General features: G+C 56.7%; 1 protein-coding gene across 1 annotated transcript; it reads right to left on the reverse strand.

Annotated features, from left to right (window-relative positions):
• Nucleotides 1-8453: 8453 nt before the first annotated feature.
• Nucleotides 8454-11770, reverse strand: LOC136371776 (uncharacterized). The gene is made up of 5 exons (XM_066336051.1): nucleotides 11622-11770; nucleotides 9664-9706; nucleotides 9495-9575; nucleotides 8736-8937; nucleotides 8454-8599 (listed from the first exon to the last, which is right to left on the reverse strand). The coding sequence occupies exons 1-5, from the start codon at nucleotides 11768-11770 to the stop codon at nucleotides 8454-8456; spliced, it is 621 nt and encodes a 206-aa protein (XP_066192148.1).
• Nucleotides 11771-13552: the final 1782 nt, after the last annotated feature.

The following is a 13552-nucleotide window of genomic DNA, read 5'->3' on the forward strand; positions in this document are numbered from 1 at the left end:
CTCTGGACCCTCCTGGAAGCCCCCAAATGTAAGGAGAGAGGTGGGTGCTGAGGTGCATGCAACACCCAAGGCAGCATCTCAGTGCTCCCCACATCTGACAAAAACTGCTAAATCTTCATTAAACTTTGGGAGTAACATCACCATCACACCACTGCTGTCATTAATCCTCGCTAATTGTTTCTATAATTAAAAGCCCCATTGTGTCTTGTCCCTCCAACATGATTTATCAGATGGGGAGCACTCTTGCATGAATGATGCACGGCTGGTGGGAGGACATCTGCTCTGGGCTGCCTGCATGGAGGGGGAATGCTTGGGGGCTGCTCACTCCCCCAGTCCTCGTGTGCACTTCAGCCTCTTCAAGCCTGGGAGGAAATCCCCATCCCTGAGACAGCCCTTGGCTTCCTGGGCACCAGGGAAAGGCTCTTCTTTCCCCAGAGGATGTCTGGCACTGAACAGGGAAGGGTCCCAGCCCCAAGGTGCCAGAGCTCCAGGAGGGTTTGGACAAGGCTCTCAGGGATGCTCAGGGTGGGATTGTTGGGGTGTCTGTGCAGGGACAGGGGCTGCACTGATGGTCCCTGAGGGTCCCTTCCCACTTGGGAACTTCCATGACCGATGAACATCAGGAATGGGATTGTTTCAATCCTTTGTGCAAAGCTCCAGGCTTTTGATCCCCAAGTGAGAATCAGCCAAGGACAGAACTCACTCCTGAGTGAAAGCAGCAAAAGAGGAGCCCCCTCCTTCCCTGGGAGGGTGGGAGGGCTGGGCTTGGTGTCCACAGATCATGCTCTGCCTCTGCTGGGAACTGCATTAAAAACCTGAAACCAGGTGGGAGGAGCTGCTCTTTGCTGGTGATGAACGAGGTGGTCCTTGGATTCCTTCCTCTCCTGGAGCCTGTGAGGGGCTGGAAAGTGCAGCAGAAGATTCAAACCGGGACAGTTCCATGGCTGGTGTGGGCATGAAGCCACCTTAGCTGGAAGCTGCTCCTGATAAATCTGAAAAGTTGGAAAACCCCTCAGAGATCATTGAGTCCGACCACTGCCTGTGGTTGGATCCAACATCCACCCGTGGCACCAAGTGACACATCTCTGGTCATTTGCCAGCAGTCCCGGAGGTCCCAGCAGTGCCCTCTGAGCTCTGCAGGGATGGGGCAGGTGCTGGAAGCTCCTGGAAGCAGCAGTGGCATTAAGGGGGTGATGCTGAGCCTCTCCACACTGCCTGGCTCTCCCTTTGGTGTGGCTGGGATATGGGGACACAGCAGGAGCATGAGTCACCTGCTGTGGGCAGAGAAGCAGCCACGGCTCTCAGGGAGGTCCCTGGGGAGAAGAGAGTGTCACAGCAAGGAGGGGACAGGTGACAATCTACACTCCCATCCTTTTTGGTGCCCTGAACCAACCACAGGTGCCTCTTCCCCTGCAGACAGATCCAGGGCCAAGAAACTCAGGGCAATCATGGAACAGTTTGGGTGGGAAGGGACTTTTATGATCCTCTTGTTCCACCCTGTGCCGTGGGCAGGGACACTTTCCACTGTCCCAGGCTGCTCCAAGCCCCCTCCAGCCTGGCCTTGGGCACTGCCAGGGATCCAGGGGCAGCCACAGCTGCTCTGGGCACCCTGTGCCAGGGCCTCCCCATCCTTCTGGGGAACAATTCCTGCCCAATATCTCATCTAAACTTCCTCTCTTTCAGTTTGAAACCATTCCCCTGTCACTACATACTCTTATAAATAACCTTTCTCCAGAGTGGCCCATCCCTGACCCTTGGGGGCTCCTCTGCACCCCCGACCTCTCAAGGGCACAGGTACCAGGAGGTCACACATTGGCACCAGCAGCTCGACTCCCTGGCACTGACCTCATCCCTCTCCTTCCTTCTTTGGGGTGAGGATGGGAACCATCCATAGCTCCCAGGCTTCCCTGTCACCTCCCATTTTTCTAAGCTAATATCTTGCAGCATCTTTAAATGAAATATGAACAAAACCAGCAAGTTTCGGGGAGCGCACTGCTGAGGATAATCAGGCCTGAAAATGAGTCTCCTTTGTGGGGTGAGTCACACCTAATGTATGTGCATGCCAATGCTGCCATTCCCAGCTGTGCTTCCAGGAGCTTTCACTGGGTTTGAGCTGGAGAGACACTGGGAGAGAGGCACAGCTCAGCTCCCAGCTCTGCTCAGCAGGACTATTTACAGGGGGGTCTGACCTGCTGGATACCGCTTTTCCTTCATTTTTCCATCCCTTTTCCTTCACTTTTCCCACAGTGTGACACACAGTGAATCTCCAGGCCTCAGCTGGACACCAGCCCAGCCATGGCATCTGCTGTTTCGCCAGTTCCTCCCCGCAACCCAACTGTGACCAACAGCTTGGAGACGCCAACAAAGGCAGCAGCGCAAATACGGGCTTTGGAAAACGTCAACATTCACAGCACTCACCGGCCAAAAATATCGAGGCTGGGAATTCTGCACCCCTGAGGAGATGGTTCCATGTCCAGAGATGCTGGTGGTGGCACTGTCACTGCTCTCACCCAGTTACACACCTGGCTGGAGCCCTTCTCAGGGGTTAAATCCTGCTTAGCTGGTGCAAGGCATCTTCAGGCTCCCAAATCCAGATAATCATAGGGAGCAGGGCCAGCCCTGTGCAAATCCCTCCCTGGTAACTGCAAAACTCCAAAGGGCAGCCCGAGACCGGGGCTGGTCCCTCCCTGCGCATCCCAGAGCAAAGCAGAGCCAGCCCCAGCCTGTCCCTGCCCAGCCCTGTGCTGTGTCCCCAGAAAGGCACAAAGTCATTCCCCAGGCACCCAGGACTGGGCACCTCACACTGAATCAGGGTTACTTTGTGAGATGAGCAGATGTGGGGACAGATGTTTGTCCACCACCCCTACAGCTGTAAAACCTGCTGGGTTTGGGGCAGCTGGGGCTGGTATTGGGGACACATCACAGCCTCTCTCATTGCTGCCACTGGGGAAGGCAAAGCTGGGATTGTCACTGAGAGCTGTCACCAGCTGCAGGCAGGAACCTCACACAGGTGACAGCACCAGAGGCTGAGCAGGACACACAGAGACACCCCAAACTGCCCCAACCCTGTGAGCTCCCAAAGCTATCCAGGAATGGCAGAAGCACCTGCCTGCTCCTCCTGCTGGTGGCTTTACTGGTTTCACTGGGACCATTCCAGGCACAGGGCTCCCACTCTCCTGCTTTGAATTCCACACGGTGGGAGCAGTCGGGCACAGGAGGTGGGGCTGGAACAGGCAGGGGCTGGGTTCAGGGGGTGCTCAGTGCCTGCCTCTCACTGCTGGAATGGTGGGTTTGGGGATAAATTCCTCCAGGAATAACTCAGGGAGGGGCAGGAGACTGAACAGGAAAGAGAAACCCAGCGAGAAGTGTGGTTTCATGTTCGCCCAAAACAAGAGGAAAAAATTACGTCTAAAATCATGATCCATTAAGATGATTTTACTGGAAATGAACACTTTGAATCCCTTTTTTGCAAGGAAAGAAATTCCTGCCCTAACATTAGATCTCCGCAGTTAATATTTAACCTCACTATTTCCAGCACGCCGGGGCTGTAGCTGAGCACATCTCCCCTCCCACGGCTGTCCCCAACCCCAGCAGCCACCTTAAAGGACAGACTGGAGCAGTTTGTCCTCTACTCCTCATCTGAAAGAGCGAAATGCTCCTTCCAGCCCTGGGGCAGGGTTGGAATGGGGCTCCTGCCCCTCTCAATTACCGGCCTTGACGAGATTGCTGCTCGCCCCTGGCTGAGCACAGCGCCGCATCCACGGCTCCAGCCTAAGGAGGCTCTGCCCGGACGAGGAGATGCTGATGAGCCCCAGCCCTGGGGACCCCCCTGTCACCCCTGTCCCAGCCCTGGGGACTCCCCCTGTCACCCCTGTCCCAGCCTGGGGACCCCCCCTGTCACCCCTGCTGCCCATGTCCAGCCCAAGGTAACCCGCCTCCAGCTCCTAATTGGATTTGTTCATGCTAATTATAATCGTTTTCGCCTCAATTAAGCCATTTGTTTCCCCCCCAGCTCCCTCGGCACAGGTCGGAGCCCTTCGCAGGCTGCTCAGCCACGTGTCCTCGGTGCTCCCCGACTGCCAGGGTCACCTCTGCTCGTCCCCCAGGTTCCCTCAAGGTCCACACTCATCTTCTCATCCCTCAAACGCCGCATTAACCCATCGAATTCTCTCCCTTTCCCTATTCCCCCTCTTTCCTATCCTCTCACAGCACCTGCCTCGCTCTTTGGTGGCACTTGCCAAGGACTAGGGTGGCCCCAGTGTCACCCTCAAAGCCACCGAGGCCAGGAGGGTCAGAGCTCAGCCCTGGGACCCAAATCCTGCGTGGTTCCCACTATCCCAAGCCCTCTGGTGTGCTGCAGGGGCAGGGAAATGGGTCCTGGGATTTCCAGGGAGTGCAGGAACCTGCTCCTCGGCAGGGATGGAGGGGATCACACAGGATCTGGGCCTGGATGATGCCCAGGGCTGGGCACGTCCCACTGCCTTTCCCTAGAAAACAAAACGCCAAGGAGGGCTCAGTGCATCTCCATCCAACCAGAATTCCATAACCTGCTCCAGCAGGCTGCTCCTGGCACCTCCCAACACCAAACCAAGGGGCTGCAGCCACTCTGTGCCCCATCTCCTCACACTGCAGGGAAAACCAGGCAAAAAGCCCACAGGCCAGGAAGGAAGAACAGGAATGAGGAGAGAGAGGGAAGGGATGCTCAGGGGGCTCCATGGATTGGGCAGGACAGACTCTCCATCTCTGTCCTGCTCCACCCAGACCTGGAGAGAGGCCAAAAGTCCCCAAACATCACACAGACCCCACCCCATGGCTGCAGCCCCACTAAATGGCCCCAAACAGCCTTTTAGCTCCTGCATTTCTGGCACTCACCACTCTCACCTTTTGCAAAGGCATGTGGCCCAGGTGCACACAGCATTTTGAGCAGCTCAGTGGTGACATCCCTGAGGCCACCAACAGCCAGTGCCACCCTCAGGCACCCCCCAGGTGACTGGGCGTCACCCCCCAGGCTGAGCCTTTACCTGCAGGGCCATCATCCCACTCCTCCTCCTCACAAACAGGCACCACCCACCGGCGGGGGCTGGACTCAGGGATGACCTTGGGATCAAACTGCTGCTTGTCTGAGCCATTCACCTCCTCCACGCTCAGCTGAGGAGGTCTCTTCTTCCTAAGTCAGGGCTTCAGGTCTGGGGAGCTTTGGGTAAGCCCAGAATTAATTCACAGGTGAGCTCAGAGACAGATTTAGGGCTGTTTCCTTCCTCACCACATTTAAATCATCACTCTGGCAAGGATCCAAGCCTGCCCTTCATCCCCACATCCAGGGCTCCTAAAGCTCAGGAGCAAGAGGAAAAGCCAGCCCAGATTCCAGAGAGAGCCCTTGCCCAGCTTTGTGAAGGAGGTTTTATTAATTCCTGCTGCAGAGAAGGGGAGAACACAAACAAGGAGCACCTGAATTAATGCTGAGCCCAGAATAATATCCAGAAGCTGCAGGATGAGCTCCTTTATCAACCTTTAACAACAACAAAAAAATTCTTGCTGTTATTCAGCAGTAATGAAAGCAGAGCTATTGTGGCTGCAGATAACACCAGGTATGAGGCACTGCAGCTTTATGAACGCTTGAGTTCCATGACTCAGGACTGGTAATGGTGCACAAATAACCAACCTGAGAGAAAAACAGCCCTGCCTGCTCCAAGCCATGTCCCACTGGAGCAGAGGCACAAGGAGCCAGTGCTGGACCTCTGGCCAGAGCTGTAATGCCAATTTTAGAGGGCCAGGGAGGAATCCAAGGTGTCCTGACCCAGCCAAGGGTTTAAAGCTTCAGAATTTCCACCTTTAAGTGGTTCACTGGTCAGAGAATGCCTTGGAAACATCAATGTAATCCAGCAGGAAAAGCCACGATGGGGCACAAGGAAAAGTCACAATGGGCTGCTTTGACAAGCAGGACAACCTTTAATAAACCTGACAGCAGGATCCCTGATCCCAGCAGGGTCTGGGAGCCAGGACCCCCTATTCCCCTTTCTTGCCTTCAAACTCCCTGGGATTTGGCAGTTCCAGTCCTTCCTGCAGCCCACAGGAGCTGGGACACAAGCACACCCTTGGGGCAGCTCAACTCCTCTGTCCCCTCCGAGGGTTTGTGCTCCTTCAGAGGCTTTGGCTGGGACAGGCACAGACAATCACAGGCTTTCCTAAACTGGCCTGGCCCACCCTGGTCAAACCAAACTGAGGGCTCAGCTCCTTCAGCCTCACATCCCTGCTGGAGGGTGCCACAGCTCACTTTAGTGCTTGGAGCGCTGTCAGTCCCACTGGATTCCCACACAGAGCCAGCCCCAGGCAGTGGTGCCAGACACAGCCTCCAGGCACGCCCTGAGCAAAGGATCCAACCTCCCTGAGCTGTTCCTCTTCCCTCACCCACATTTGGAGGACTTGCTGCTCTTTGCCGCCTCAGATTTTTGAGACTTGAGGCAACAGCTCCAGCACTGGGCAACCTCAGGTCTCTCCAGAGCTCTGGGTCACATTCAGGCACTTCCTGATCCCAACCTGCTTTTCCAGACACCAGAATTCCTGTTTCTACACAAGATCTTTTCTAGGATCTATGTAGAGGGAGAAGGTCCTATTCACAACTCCCAGGTAAAAGACAAAACACAAATTGATAACCTCAATGTGTTCACTGAAGACAGCCCCTGTATTAAATTCCTTGGTTTATTCCGTGGGGTTATCCCCGTGTTTTTGGAGATGCCAGAAGGGAAGGGAAGGGATTCCATGGAGGCACCAGGCAGCCCAGGGCTATCCAGGGAGCAGCCTGGGTGTCCAAGCTCAGACACTGCCCCATGGACAGCCCCATTGCACCTTCAGTTCTCCCCCTCCCATCATATTCCAGCATTCCCAGATCATCCCCCTCCCAGGCACTGTAAGGAACCCCTCCCCAGGAGGGATCAAAGGGAAAGGCTCCCCTGGCAGCCCCACACCCTGCAATGCCAACTCCAATGCCAATGGAGCCCAGTTCGTGTGCAAAAATAGGGTGATTTTATTATAAATGTCAGATAAAAGGAAAAAAAAAACAACCAAAAAACAACGTGAGCACAGCATTTAACAGGACATTCTCCTCAGGGACACGGCTGTCCCAGGGAATCAGGCATTTGGCATCTCCAGAAGGTTCAGGTGCACAAGTCAGGTTTCCTAGTTTTCCTGGAAAACAGGAGATTTTCCCCATAGCACTGTCTGCCCTCACTGACACCAGGGACAAAGCAATCCCTCACTTCCCTCCTCACCCTCCACTTCCCAGGGCAGCAGCTTCCTGGGAATTAATTGAGTATCCAGCAGTGCTTTGGGACCAGAGCAGTGAGGGACCCCATGGAAGTTGCTTGTGGTGAAAAATTCCCAAGAAATCCTCCCTATTTTCAACTGTAAAATAACCAGGCCAGGGAGTCACGAGGGGCTGGTGGCAAGCTGCTGGCAGTGGCCCTGGGCCTCTGGCACCGCTGCAGTGACAATGGCCAGGCACTGGGCACACCCAGCACCACCCCACCAACTCCTGGGCACTGAAGCTGCGTCCCTGCACAGGGACTGGAGCCCCTCCAACCCTTTCCCTCGGCAGCAGAGCTCTGTGACAAAGGCTCAGAGCCTGGGGACATCCAGGGGACTTGTGACACCTCCCCTGCTGCACACTCAGAGGGTGGCATTGTGCCAAGGGTCCTTACCCCATCCTGAGAGGAGCTGGTGTCACAGGCAGTGTCTGTCTCCTCGCTGCCATCCCCATTGCTCTCACTGGCTCTTGGATTCTGGGCATCACCTCTGGCCACAGCTGGATCCTCTGCTCCCAGCTCCAGGGGCACGGGGTCCTGGGGGTTGTGTGGCACAGGGACACAGTCAGAGCAGCACAAAAATCCATAAGGGATTCATGGAATTGAGACTGGAGCAACCCCAGACTCCCTCCTCCTGCAGCCAGGGGCTGAGGTAAATCCTCGCAGCCAAGGAGTGCTGCTGTCCCCAGGGATGGAGCAGAAACACTCACCTGGATGGCCAAAGCCTCCTGCACAGTGACCCCACCCAGCTCCTCCAGCTCCAGGTCTGTGTCATTCTGGAGCTGGTACTCCTCACTGTCCGACTCCATCTCCGAGGGCTGGGGGGAAAGAGGCAAAGAGAAACTCTGAGGAAGGGACAGCGAGGGGAAGGACATGCCAGTCCTGTCCCAGCACTGGGACAACTGTGGCACTGGGAGCCACAGCAAAGGGTGACACAGACGCTGCCTTGCAGGGACACGGACCAAAGGGAAACCTTGGGGATTAGTGGGGCACCCTCAGCTCTCAGACAGTGCTGAGGTGATGGTCAAGTGCTCCTTAGACACCCTGTGCCCTCAGAGATGGGATAGGGAAGGAAACCTCTGCAGGCTCCTTCACAGGGACGTTCCCAGAGCATCCCAGGCCCATCCAGAGGCCAAACCATCTCGGAATTGCTCAGCAGTCACAACATCTCACCTCATAGGTGAAGTCAGAGTCATCCTCTGGCAAATCCTTCTCCAGCAACACAAGCCAGGTCTCCTGCTGCTCTGGCGCTGCATCATCCCTCTCCCTGGCTGGGTCCATCAGAGCCTCCTGGATCTCTGCAGGGATTCACAGGAGGCACAATCACCACACCCAGAACAAACCCAGCAGTTTTCCCAGCTCCCTACAGGAATTCCACGGTGTGTTCTTCCCAGCTCAAAGCCTCCAGATGTCCCAGGAGGCCCCAGCTCTCACCCTTGGACATGTCGCTCTGGTTCCACTCTGTCAGGAGGTAGCCCAGGAAGTTCTGGATCCTGGTGGGAGTCACAGAGAGCAGAAGGTGCACGAGCTTCCCAGACCTGGTGGGGGACTGGGCTGGGGGGCAGAGTTTGCTCCTGAGGGTCTCAACAGGGAACACTAATCCAACCCAGACTGATGCTTTCTGAAGGAGCTTCAGCTGTAAAGAGAAGTCCATCAGCACATGGGAGAACTTCCATGTTTCAAGTCCCCAGGGAAAGCCTTAAACTCTGCTCTGTCCCAGTGTGGAACTGAGATTAGGAAAAGCTTCAGCCAAAACCTGCTGGATTGTACTCCTTTCCCAAAACCCATCCAGTTCCTCTGGCCTGGAGAGGGAGAGAAATGAGAACGCTGCAGCCTCTAACAGCTGGAGGGGAGCAAGGCAAGGCCAAGGAGAAAAAGTTGGGATAAGGAGGAAAAGCAAAGGACAAGCACATGCAGACGAAAAAATCATGGAATTGCTTGCATTGGAAGGGACTTTAAGGGCCACCTATTCCACACCTTCTCATGGGCAAGGACATCTTCCACTGCCCCATTCAGCCTGGCCTTGGACACAGCCTGTACCAGGGCCTCCCCACCCTCAGAGGGAGGAATTTCTTCCTAATATCTACAATGTGAAAAGACTGAAAGAAAATAAACTATCTAGCAGAAAAACCTCCAGAAATTGCCACTGCAGAGGTTTTAGCCACCCCCCTCCCCAACCTCAGCATCACTCACTGGGTACTCGACCAATCTGAGCTGAAGGATCTGGCCCAGGAACCTGCTGGAAAAGGAATCACTGCTGGAGGGTGGCCTCATCTGGAAGAGGAGAAAGAGAAAGGTCAGAGCCTGCAGCCCAGCTCTGAGAGTGCCCCAGCAGAAGCCACCTCATGGGCAGTGCCCAGACCTGCTTTGGGCTGGGCTTTAGGGGCTGCTCCATAAAGCCCAGACTGGACCCAAGCCAGGCTTAGAGCCCTGTGTCACCCTCAGGGTACTTATAGGTCCTGTCCCATCTGCTCCTCGTTACCCTGATGAGCTGCTGGCTCTGTTAATTGGTGGGGCAGCCCAGGCCCCTCAGCTGGGGGCTCTCTCTTAGTTAGGGAGTCATTTATCTCAGTTTGAGGTTTCCCCCTGGAGCTTGCCAAGGCTCTGATTTGGGAACTCTCCCCTTGCTCTGTGTGGCTGCAAAGGGCTGAAGGTGATGAGATGCCAGAACCTGCCCTGCTGAGTCCCCCAGGGACGGGTGAAAGTGGATCCTAGCAGAGGGGAGGCCCCTCTGCATCCCCCTGCTCTGTGCCCACACAGAGGCAGAGCTGCTTTTCCTGTCTGCATCATTTCCCCACCAGGATCCACCCTAAAGCCACTGTTATTCCCTCGTGTCTTGGCTTGGAAAGACAGGTGTCTGCCAGAAAAAGTCAAAGCCTCCCTTGGAATGGAGAATGTAACCCCCTTCCCTTGAAATTATTATAATTTTGAAATTAAGGGGCTTTCAGGCAAAGATACGGGAATAGGAATAACTGTTCTTTACTAGGAATGTTAAAAGTAAAAATGTTGTAGTACAAAAAAGCGAACAAACAAAAAAGAAAACACTGACAGAGTGAGAATATACCCTGACCCCCTGTTGGTCAGGGTGTTGGTAACAGGCCAATGAAGTCCTCCTGCAGTGACAGATGTGGTTCTGGGGGAGCAGTGAGGATCCTTTACCTGTAGAAGGATGTGGTTTTCCTCTGAAGGTCCAGTGGTGGTGAGGTGGGTCTGGTCTTCCTCTGGGGATCCAGTGCAGACAGGCTGTGCTGGGGTTCTGAATCCCAGATTTTATCCAGGTAGGAATGTTGGGCTCCTCCCACTGTGAGAGCATCTCCCAGTGGGACTGTGTAGTTTTATCACACGCAGTGAGACTCAGTGGCCCATTAACAGAAGACATCCCCCGGAGAGAGGGTGGAAGAGAAAAAGAAACACAGCCCCACTTGGTTTTAACAGAAAACACTCATTAACAGAAGACACCCATCCCCTTTCCCCCGGAGCCATGAGGAATGGCTCATGGAAGAGATAAAGAAAACACCTCCCCAGCTGGTTTCAACAGATGGCCACAGAATACTTGTGGTTACGTCTTGGATGGGGGCACAGGGATGAGAGCACAGTGATGGAGCATAGGGATGGGGGCACAGGGATGGAGCACAGCACGGGGATGGGGGCACAGGGATGGGGGCACAGCACAGGGATGGGGCACAGGGATGGGAGCAGAGGGATGGGGGCACAGGGATGGGGGCACAGCACAGGGATGGGGCACAGGGATGTGAGCACAGGGATGGGAGCAGAGGGATGGGGGCACAGGGATGGGCACAGGGATGGGGCACAGGGATGTGAGCACAGGGATGGGAGCAGAGGGATGGGGGCACAGGACAGGGATGGGGGCACAGGGATGGGCACAGGGATGGGGGCACAGGGATTGGAGCCCAGCACAGGGATGGGGGCACAGGGATGGGAGCACAGGGATGGGCACAGTGATGGGGCACAGGGATGGGGCACAGGGATGGAGCACAGGGATGGGAGCACAGCACAGTGATGGGGCACAGGGATGCTGTAGGAAAGGAGCCAGCACAGAGCCCTGGCCCCGGCAGGGGCGGGAGGAGGGACTCGGGGCTGCGGTGGCTGAAGCTGCCGGAATCGCGTGGGCCGGAGCGTTTCCCGACGGGAGCTTTGCTAGACAGAGCTGAAGTGTTTGTCTGCCGCTCTCGGCTGGCCCTTCCACCTGATGCCCACGGCTGGTGACTCATCCCGCTCCTCCGGCTCTTCCCCTCTCTGCTGCCTCGTGGGTGACAGAGCTGGTGGCCCTGCGCGCCAGCGGCAGCGCCGTGTCCTCACCTGTCCCCTCCCGCCGCCTGCCCCGTGTCCCGGCGGCCGCTGGACCCTGGCAGGGAGCTGGCGGTGTCGTCACGGCGCGTCACCGGCCGGGGGTGGCCGCGGAGATAAATGGCCAGCGCTGCCCGGGGAGCCCTCGGGGCCACCACCATGTCCCTGTGTCACCGGCCTCCCGCGCTCCAGGGCGGCAGCTCCAGCGACATCTTCTTCCACGTGGTGACCCCCGAGCGCATCCCGCAGTTTATTATCCCGTCCCTGGACATCCGCAAGAAGCAGAGATGCTCAGGCAAGGGGGAGGCACGGCTGGAGGGGACGGGGCAGCCGGAGGGGACGGCTTGGAGCAGCAGCTGGGAGCCAGCGCTGCGGGATGAGCACGGCTCTAACTCATCCTCTCTTCACTCATCCTGCTCCAACCCAGACCCCAGCGCCTGGGCAGCCCTGTCCCTGCCGCACCTCCCCAAGGTCACCACCCCGTACGGCTTTGTCACCCTGGGGCGGAGCCCGCAGGTGACCAGCGAGGAGGCGTTTTTTCACTCGGGCTCAGGTCACCCTGCCGGGACACGGCCCAGGTGGCAGCAGGAGCCGGGATGCTGCAGCCCTCCCGAGATTCCCGCTGCTCAGGGACCCTCCGGGACGGGAGGAAGCCCGAGGGAGGACCACAAGCAGCCGAAGCCCCGTGCCGGCGGTCACAAGGGCGATGGAAGCAGCCCGACCCCAGCAGCGCTCCCCCTGCCCGGGTGTGCCAGAGACATCCCAGTGACAGAGGCTCTGCAGAGCCGAGAGGCAGAGGAGAGGGAGCGCAGGCTCCTGGGCGTGGACGGTGCGAGGAGCAGCTCCGGGCCGGAGCTCCCCGCCGTGACAGGCAGGAAGAATTTGTTCCAGAGGATCCTCAGGAGGCACCTCGTCCACCTTCGGCACCTCAGGCCTGGGCATTTCACTCTCCACTGATTGTGCAAAGCAGCTCCGAGGAACTGAGGCTCCCTAAAGACCTGGGGGAGAGACACTTCTGTCAGTGCTCAGAACGCTGAGCAGCCAGGCTGTCACCTTCCACCAGCGTGTCACCTTCCCTGAGGGGAGCACCTTGAGGTGACAGTGCCTGGGCACAGCTGGGAGGGACACAGCAGTGCTGGGGAGCAGAGGGGCTGTGGGTTTGTGACTCTTCAGAGCCTGAATAAAAGTGCTAACATTTCATCTGAGCTGTTGTCCTCTCCTTTTTCTTTCTCGTGCCAGCACTCAGATGTCACCAGGGTGTTTTGGTGAGCCCAGCACCTTCTCCTGCTGTACCCCCAGGCTCAGCAGCCCCTGAGCTGAGAGCTGGTGTGTGATGGGCTGACACTGCTGGAATGCAGGGCAAGGGACACTGAGCCCCAGGAGCTGCAGCAGGCCAGGAGGGAAGTGTGACCACATCCACTTGGCAGCTTTGTGGCCATGACCTGAGGTGTTTGAACGTGTCAGGGTCCCTGTCCCAGCCTTGCAGGGAGGACCTCAGCTCCAGGACACTGCAGCTGTCCTGAAATAATCACCCCTCAGCACTCCAGAGGGCACAGTTTCCAACCACTCCTAACCAGCTGTGATAAGCAAGTCTCACTTTATTGACTATTCCCTCATAAATGGCTTTTTTTATTTTTTGCTTTTATTGAGCAGCAGAACCTGCAGCGCCAGAATTAAAGAGTTCATGGTCAGCAGTGCTGGGCTGCTGCCAGCTTCCCTTCCAGGGGTCTGACTCTCCAGGAGATGCCCGAGAGGTGCCCCTGGGAGGGCTGGACCCGGTCCAGGGGTGCCGGGAGCCGCTGAGGCCCCGGCAGGGGCAGCGATCACGATTTGCATGTGGGCCATTAACCAGGCAGCTCATTAACCCGGTTTGCCTTCCATCCCTTCCCTGGCTGTGTCACCTGCGCCACGTCCTGCCCCAGTCAGTGACTCTGGTTTCCCCA

The sequence above is a fragment of the Sylvia atricapilla genome, chromosome 26 (genome assembly GCF_009819655.1).
Source record: "Sylvia atricapilla isolate bSylAtr1 chromosome 26, bSylAtr1.pri, whole genome shotgun sequence".
NCBI lineage: Eukaryota > Metazoa > Chordata > Aves > Passeriformes > Sylviidae > Sylvia > Sylvia atricapilla.

What these genes read in the sequence shown, in the direction of transcription:
- LOC136371776 (XM_066336051.1), bottom strand. Translation starts at nt 11,770, where the DNA reads ATGGTGGTGGCCCCGAGGGCTCCCCGGGCAGCGCTGGCCATTTATCTC. An exon ending in TCAGATTGGTCGAGTACCCA is followed by an intron (nt 8,938 to 9,494) that starts GTGAGTGATGCT and finishes TTCTCTTTACAG; the next exon opens with CTGAAGCTCCTTCAGAAAGC. An exon ending in CCAGAGCGACATGTCCAAGG is followed by an intron (nt 8,600 to 8,735) that starts GTGAGAGCTGGG and finishes GAATCCCTGCAG; the next exon opens with AGATCCAGGAGGCTCTGATG.